The sequence below is a fragment of the Gastrolobium bilobum genome, unplaced genomic scaffold (genome assembly GCF_033153095.1).
Source record: "Gastrolobium bilobum isolate Gb01-03AN ecotype WA unplaced genomic scaffold, APGP_CSIRO_Gbil_v1 utg3268, whole genome shotgun sequence".
Classification (NCBI taxonomy): Eukaryota; Viridiplantae; Streptophyta; class Magnoliopsida; order Fabales; family Fabaceae; genus Gastrolobium; species Gastrolobium bilobum.
Window position 1 is genome coordinate 342,074 of NW_026899992.1, and position 9,150 is coordinate 351,223.

General features: G+C 36.6%; 1 protein-coding gene across 1 annotated transcript; it reads left to right on the top strand.

Annotated features, from left to right (window-relative positions):
* Positions 1 to 237: 237 nt before the first annotated feature.
* Positions 238 to 5,806, top strand: LOC133294729 (uncharacterized protein At4g04980-like). The gene is made up of 9 exons (XM_061493474.1): positions 238 to 315; positions 2,634 to 2,822; positions 2,923 to 3,018; positions 3,113 to 3,239; positions 3,494 to 4,742; positions 4,860 to 5,025; positions 5,126 to 5,290; positions 5,378 to 5,530; positions 5,627 to 5,806. Exons 1-9 carry the CDS (start codon positions 238 to 240, stop codon positions 5,804 to 5,806), a joined length of 2,403 nt encoding a protein of 800 aa, XP_061349458.1.
* The last annotated feature ends 3,344 nt before the right edge of the window (positions 5,807 to 9,150 follow it).

Sequence of the window (9,150 nt, forward strand, 5' to 3'; positions counted from 1 at the left end):
GGCAGTGGCTGCGACAATGGTGGTGAGGATGGTGGTTGGTGGCATATATGGTTGGTGGCGGCAACAATGGTAGCAGTGACATAATGGTGGTGGTTGTGGTGGCAGTGGCGGTGGTGGTCGTGGCTGCGGCAGTGGCGGTGGTGGTCGTGGTAGGTGACAGAGGTGGTGGTGATGGTGGTGTAATGGTGGTGACACTGGTGGTGACAGTAGTGGTTGTGACGATGGTGGTGGTGGTTGATGGCGGCGGCGGCGGCGGTGACTGCAACAATGACAGTGGTAGTTGGTGATAATGGTGGTGATGTGGTGGTGGTGGCGGTACGACAGCGGTGGCGGCAATGATGTGGTGATGATAGTGGTGGTGGTTGTGACGGCAGTGGCTGCAGCGGTGGTAGTGGTGGGGATGGTGGTGGATGGTGGCGGATGGTGGCATGGTAGTAGTGATGGGTAGAGGTGGTGGTGATGGTGGCGGTGGCATCGTGGTGGTGTGGGATGGTCACGACAGCACTAGTGGTACGACGGTGGCGACGACGATGGTGGTGGTGGTAGTGTTGGGATGATAGCGGTGGTGGTGGTGATGATGATAGAGATAGAGAGTGATTAAAAGAGATAAGTGTTTCTCATTTTGTGCCCGGGAACAAAAAAGCAGAATTTTTTTTATTCTTTTTTATGTTCCCCAGCACAAAAATTCTACCGGTTCATCCTGGGAACAAAAAAATAAACTGGTTTTACCAAACGAGTGTCCTATCCATTTTTGTTCCCGGGAACAGAAATTAAAAAAGAATTGATTCTGGGAAGGTTGTCATGCGCACCCTTCTCCTAAAATTTTCTAGAATTACTTTTTAATATTTGAAGGAGTTCTCTACATGAATTATTAATCCCTAAATGTCGTCGAATTTTCCATAAAATTAGCTTGTTTATCAATTTTTGCTAGCAGTTTATTGCATACAAGAATTTTTTTTCCCTAAAATAACTTCTGGCCCGGTTGACCCAAAGCTAAAATATGCCAAAGTTTTTTTATATATAAATAATGATTTTATGTTTCTCATGTTGTAGGAGATAAATTTATTTCTTATACACACGTAAAAGTGAGTGGAATCCATGTTTTTTTTCTATCTCTTCTCTTCACATTGACCTTCATGGGTCGCACATATTTTTATGTGTATGTAAGAGATAAATTTATCTCCTATAATATGAGAAACATACGGTGGTGTTTACATAAATTATATTAACTAAACTAATTAATAATCACTTTTCAAAATTAAAACAATTTAATTAATAATCAACAGACAGAATTATTTAATATTTACTAATATGGGGGATTTATGTAATTAAACAAACAATTAGTTGATGCCTATCAGTTTGTTAGAATCGAAAAGATAAGTTAGTTAAATATAGAAGGTCCAAAGCCAAATATCAAGAAGTTCTATAAGTGGCACCACAAGAATCTCAAAGAAAAGAAGCGGTTTAACGTTCTCTTAATTTTAGAAAATGAGCCAACCCAGCATGTCAACCTTCCCTGCATGAGTTAGCCGTTCAATGATGAAGACACAAAGCATAAACACTAAACCATACCCGAAAAGGACTCAAACTAATCCACAACATAGGAGGAGGAAGGTGCCTTTATAACCCTTCCTCTTTCGTTTTTCTTCCTCGGCTCTCTCTTTAGAGAAAGTTCCATTAAAATTTTCATCATTGGTTTACGCATCCTCATTAGGACTAACCCCTAATTGCATGCATGCATGTCTCCAAGTTTTCTATTACCAACCCATTTTGGTATATTAATTTTTTAAAGGTTTGAGCATTTCTCTCTTGTTCTATAGAATTATTTTAAATAAATATATATATCTTTTTTGTTTTCTCTTCAAACCCAACAATTTCAGCGTAGTTATACGCATTACCATCATTTTTCTTCGTTCATAATTTCCAGTCAATCTAAGCCAGCATTAAGACAATGGCTACCGTGGGGTTCTGCGGTTTGAAGCCATTGCTCTTTCGTCGCAAGGCAAATATTTTTGAGGTAAAATTCTAACCTTTCTTGTTTCTATTATTCTATATATGAATGAACTTCTCTATATAACACATTTTGTTTTTGTTTCAACATCTATTAGAGACCAGAGGCTAGTTTCAATTTGCCAGAATATAAAATAATCTAAACCCTTTTTTATCAAACTTAAAATCTGTATATTGTTGTATAAAAAAAAAAAAAAAAAAACTGTATATTGGGATTTTGATTCTTTTGAGAAACCAATTCCTAAGTGATCCTTTGTCGTTGTTATTTTTTCATGACATGTATGGTACGTTCCACGATTCAACATTCGAGGAAAATTGGTACTGTTGTTATTGTCATTATACTTCCCATTCATCAAATTTGTTCTAAACTTTTTTTAATTAATGGAGACATTTAGAGATCTTTTATGGAATGAGATTACGAAAGAATTAACAGCATATATATGACCTGTAGAAAAATGTTGTTAAAGAAATATAATATAAAATATAAGACATTCATTCACCTAATAATTTAAGTTTTTGAATTAAAATGATTTTTTTGTTATATCATATCAAATTAAATGTTACCTGTATGAAACACTATATCAATTTCCTAGGCTCCGTTCATAACTTATAACCACTTGCAGGCACTAAAAGGCTCTAGCACCCCTAAGAAGTCTTCAAAGGCTCAAAGCAAAGGAAATGGAGAATCAATGGAGTTGTCATTTGTAGGAGCAGACCAGTTGATTTTGATGGTGGAGATTCATAAGAAGATAATGGCATTCAGGGACATCATGGACCTTGCTCCATGTAACAGCTCTGCTTCCTTACGTGAGGTGCTTTATGATTTTTATTTTTTATTTTTTATTTTTTTTCAGAAAAATTATAGCATTCCCTCATTATTCCTGTCTCCCTTATAAATTTGTCTTATTGCAGATTGTTATGAGAACCCTGCAAGATATCCAAAGGCTTTACCCAGGGATCATACCAAAAAGTGAAGTTTCAAAGATAAAGGACAAGTCTATAGATCAGGTTCAACATTTAGCTGCACCTGAAACTGTCCTAATATTAATTATTATTGAAACCTTAGCCTCCCAAAATACTAAACGTGACAATTTTTCACCAGGCTATGGCATACTTCTGCGAGGCTTTGAAGTCTCTTGGAGAGTCATGGATGATGAATAATGATTGGATGAACAAGCTCAATATTGTATTACCATCATGCAAGGATAGCAGCAATATGCGTCAACTTGGTATGTTATTAATAATCTTATTGTCCTTGTCAAATGGTTTATCAGAAAAAATAAAATAAAAAATAAAAAAAAATGACCAAATCTAGAATTGATAAGCTACTCACACAAAAATAAATATACTTTGTAAAATGTTAACATGGATTTGTTAATGGCTTAATAAATTTTAATTCCTGATATTAAAAAACATATAAATCAAATACTAATTTAACTACAAATCAAATCAAAAAACATAAGATGTTTTATTTGTTTTGCAGGTGAAACTATGTTGGCCACTCTAGATTGTTTAATGAAGTTGGAAAATGAGAGGTTTGATATCATGGAAGAAGATGAACAAAAGAAAGAATTCAGCCCAATCTCTAGTTCTTTTGGAAAATATATAATGGGGTCCTACTCATTTTCAGAAAGCAGCTTCTCAAGCTGTTCTTCTCCTGTTACACCTAGATCAGTCCTTCCAGAATTGATGAAGTACTCTGCCAGATCAGGAGATAGTCCTAGAAGTTCTTGTGCCTCACCACTTCTTATGTCTCTAAGAGTTCAAGCTGTTGGAAAGCTGAACCCAATTGATATAAAGCGTTTGTCTTTCCAAATGTCACCAACACATATCCACAAGATAGAAGAGGAACCAACCAGGGAAATGGAAGTGGATGACAAGGCTACAAATCCTGGAAAGGACTCATCAGAAGATCTAGTGTTTGATTTGGACACAACAGAGGAATCAGATAGCACAATTGATAATGTTCATAAAAAAAAATATGAACCTCAAGCTATGGAGGAAGTGGAGCTACCACTATCTCCTAGACAACTTCAACCACAATCTCCTAAACCAGCACCAACACCTTCTCTCTTTCGACAAGCACAATTGAATGTATCATCATTACCTTCAATTTCAAACCCACCCCCACCCCTTCCCACAACATCCATGATTACACAGCCAAAAACTCTGCAACCCCCTCCTACACCATCCATTATGATACTTCCAAAAACTGTGACACAACCACCCCCACCACCTCCTGCACCATCAATGATAAAAACTTTATCACCCCCAGTACCAACACCACCTGTGCTGCAGCCAAATGTGGCAGTGCCACCACCTCCACCTCCACCATCAGCACCTAAATTGGTGGAAAGTGCAGCAGTAGCAGTTAGGATGCCTCCACCTCCACCACCACCAGGTTCAGCAACAACTGCTGCACCTCCACCACCCCCACCATTGATGTCCTTGAAAGGTGGATCAATTCCCGCGCCTCCACCGCCGGTGCCGCGTGGAAGTGGAGGTGCCCCACCACCACCACCTCCAGCAGCAGGGAGATGCTTGCGCCCCAAGGCAACTACTAAATTGAAAAGGTCAACACAAATGGGCAATCTGTATCGAAATCTTAAGGTTAAAGTTGAAGGGCCTAGCCTCAATGGAAAATCATCTGCTGGGAAAAAAGGTGCAGTTGGAGGAGGAAGCACTGGAGGAAAACAAGGAATGGCTGACGCTCTTGCAGAGATGACAAAAAGGTGTGTTTTTTTTTTTAAACCATCCACAACAAAATAATCCTTCAAGGAGATGATATATTTTGTTAAATTTTTAAAACTCTTTCCTGTTTTTTTATTTTTTTCCCCACTTTTTATTAGATCCTCTTACTTCCAACAAATAGAAGAAGATGTTCAAAAATACACAAAACAAATCATAGAGCTGAGACCTAAGATTTCAAATTTCAACACAAAAGACATGAAAGAATTGATCAAGTTCCACAAAGATGTTGAATCCGTTCTTGAGAAACTAACTGATGAATCACAGGTGAGTTTAGAACAAATGCATGTCCATTTGGTTTGCACTGCCATTCATTATTGTTGGTTCTTTTATTTACCATATGGTATGCAATTATGTTTCTGCTTAGGTGCTATCACGGTTTGAAGGTTTCCCCACAAAGAAGTTGGAAGCTTTAAGAATGGCAGCAGCACTTTACAACAAGTTGGATTCAATACTCACTGAGCTTCAAAATTGGAAAGTAGTAACTCCAACGGGTCAGCTCCTAGACAAGGCTGAACGTTATGTCAACAAGGTAATCCAAAACATCATATATATTTATTTACCTTTATATTATGTCCTTGTATATTCATTACTAACCCCAAAGAGCAACAACATACAGATTAAAACAGAATTAGATGCTTTGGAACGAACCAAAGATGAAGAGTCCAAGAAATTTAAGGGTCACAACATCGAATTTGACTTCCACATTCTTATAAAGATCAAGGAAGCAATGGTGGATGTTTCCTCCAATTGCATGGAGTTAGCACTTAAGGTATTATAAACAAACCTACAAAACCACTTTTGAACCAAACCATTACTACTTAGAAATGAAATTGACTTAATTTGCATTTGCTTAAAATTAATATAGGAGACGCGTGACAATGCTGCTAAGAATGATGCACAAAAAAAGGAATGTGGTAAATTGCTTTGGAGGGCTTTTCAATTTGCATTCAAGGTATATACATTTGCTGGTGGACATGATGATCGAGCTGACAAGCTAACAAAAGAATTGGCTCAGGAGATAGAAAGTGACCCGAACCATCCATGATATATACTTGATTTATACTTATATATATACACACACATATATATATTTATATATATGCAGTAAAAATTAATATGGTGAGGTTCTTTCTTTATACCCATCATTAGCACCCTCTTTTAGTATCAAAGCCATTTGTATATTAAATGATCATTGGCGACTTGAGAGTTATAATTTTTTATTTTTGTTAGGAGCTAGTCATGCTTGGAGAGTTTTGAAAATTAATTGCGGGAACTCTATCTCGGAAGTTTGAAGCTAAACCTGAAGCTTCACCACTTTAATTAGTTTATTCTATAATATATGTATATATATATATATATGGCAAAATGATTTGTAATGTGACTGCATATAAGCATTGATGCAGTCACTACAAACTACGTCGTTTTATTTGGGACAAACTCGTTCCATTCCCTCTTCAAACATTGTGAGTTATATTTCTGCATCTTAATTTTTCTGTAACACAAAGTTCGCGTTCAAAGTTTGTTATGATTCTTCATATTTAATTCCTTATATTTATTTCCGTCTTTGTATGGTCATGATTTTTCATATTTAATCCTTTCACACTATAATACGACGTAGTTCTATATGACTGTAACAATCCTTAAGTGCAGTCAGTGTACATCCGCTAAACCCTATATATATATATGGGCTTATCATTTCTCAAGCTGCTTGAAATAATTTTATCTCCGGTACTAAATCATAACCGTATAAAGATAGATCAATTGTGATAAAGGAAGAGAGAGAAAAAGGGAATCATAACCATTCAAAGGTGAATCAATTAATATAAGAAAATAAATAAATAAAGCGACGTAGTTTTGGGATAATCGGAAATAAACTTATCTCAAGCTACTTGAGAAATGTTTTTCTATATATATATATACATAATGGAGTTTTACCTAAGTAATGGTTTGCCGTCTGTTGTTTTTGCATTTGTTCTGTTTTGTACCAATCATTAGAGACTGGTCGAGGTAAGAGTCAACTACAAAAGATGGTAAGAAAATAGGTAACTTTGACAATACTAATGAAAATGGCTTCATCATAGTTTTGCATAATTGTAAGAAATGGCTTTCGGCTATCCAATTTTTAGTATAGAGAAACAAACCAAGAAGGCGGTTTCATCACTTATTTTTTAAAAAATTTGTCTTCTTATTTCTCAAATCATTAGTGGTTTCCGCATCTTATTATTATGAAATTGATTCTAAAATAACATTCATTATTTTAAAATTCATTTTTTTTATAAATATGAATTCTTTAAAAAAAAATTCCACTATGTTATGAAACTAAGAAAGAAAATAAAGAAGTGTTATAAAACTAAGAGAAAATAGAGAGAAAGTAAGAAACAAAAGGAGAAAGTAGAAGAATATTACCAATCCTTATTGTCATCTTTTCAAAGAGTACATGCCTTTATATAGCACTCCAAGGATCAATAGGAGACTAATTACACATTAATAGACCATTATACAAAATGGTTACAATTTATACCAAAAGTCATAGCCAGGCAAAATGTCACCTTCTAAAATCCCAATAGTCATCCACATGTAAAATTTATTTTTTGCAACACTTCCCCTTGGATGACTACCCATTATGAATACGCATCATTAAAACCTCGTCAAGAAAAAATCCCATGGGATAAAAACTTAGCGAAGGAAAAAGAGTACAATATTCATGATCAATTTACTTCCCCTTAATGCCGAAGCAGTAACCAATTGGCTAAATAGAAGTAAAAACAAAGACAAGGATTGCGAGAAAATACTATTCCTCTTTCTTAATTTTATTTAACCAAAAACAACCTAATAACAATAGGGTTCTCCAAGCTATAAATAGGCAAAAATAAAATAACAAAAAAAGTAAATAACTATAATCATGCGCAATCAAAGGAGATAACGCACAATCAACGCACACTCAAACATAATTTAAAATAACAAAAAGGAAATAACTAATAATTATTAAAATTCCCTAAATAAAGAAATAAATTATGAAAAAGCTCAATCCAAGCGAGTCACCCATGTGCATCATTCTCCCCTGCCAAAACAAGATTCGTCCTCGAATCTAACGGATCTTCATGGTTATTCTCGCACGTTATGCCCTCTTCATCATTATGATAAGGAGACAAGTCAGCAACATTGAAAGTACTAGAAATATTGTACTCCCCAAGAAGTTCAATCTTGTAAGCATTGTTATTGATCTTTCCGAGCACCCTGAAGGGACCATTAGCTATAGGTAGTTTAACAATCCTGCTAGCCAGAAAATGTTCCTTCCTAAGGTGGATCCGTACCATATCGCCTTCCTTGAAAATGACTTGATCTCTATGATTGTCAGCTTGCTGTTTATATTTCACATTTCGCTTCTGAATATGATCATGAACCTGTGAATGTAACTCCTTTTACTCCTCAGTGCTCATCCTATATGTAGCTTTGTCGGAAATAACAACTCCTGGCACAAGGTCAATATAATACTGAATGTCTATCATAAGTGGAAATTCCAATGGCATCTCCTCAGGAACCACATCAACGAAGTCCTCTAGCAATGGCTTAACCTGCAAAGGAATGTCAGAAACACCATAATTTTGTTCTATCACCACACAAGCACATATCTCAACGACACTGGTAGATTCTTCTTGGGAACCTACTCTGGACAACATAGTGTTCTTCGCTTCCTCTTTCAATTCAGATGGACCCAAGGTAATAGTTAGTCTGCCCTTATTGAAAGTGTAAGTATTTTTGAAGCCATCGTGCTTCGTCTTCCTATCAAATTGCCACGGCCTCCCCAACAAGATATGACACACATCCATCGGAATCACATCGCACCACACCTCATCAGTGTACCTTTTGCCGTTAGAAAATTGTACGAGACACCTCTTGTTCACCTTCACCTCACTTCCTTTTTTCAGCCAAGCAAGCTTGTATGGTTGTGAGTGTTCCTCTGTTTTCAATATTAGCTTCTCGACCATGGTATTAGAGACTACATTCTCGCAACTCCCTCCATCAATGATCATATTACACACCTTACCGCCGCTGGTGCACTTGGTGCGAAATATATTGTGTCGAAGCCACGACTCATCATCAATGATGTCAACATTCAACACCCTTCGGACAACCAAGGCTTCGCCTGAATCACCGAAAATAATCTCACATTCTTTAGACCCTCCATCCACCTCATGTTCTTCATACTCATCATAGGTGGGGCCTATATCATGGGCTTGAGTATCCGCAAGAGTAACATACTGCCGGTTTGGACAATCAACAGCGAAGTGTCCTAAACCCTGACACTTGAAACGCCTTTTTGCCGTAGTCCTTGTCTTGCTTGCTTCACCATTGATCGTTCCCCCCTTGCTCACTAGTTTCAGGTTA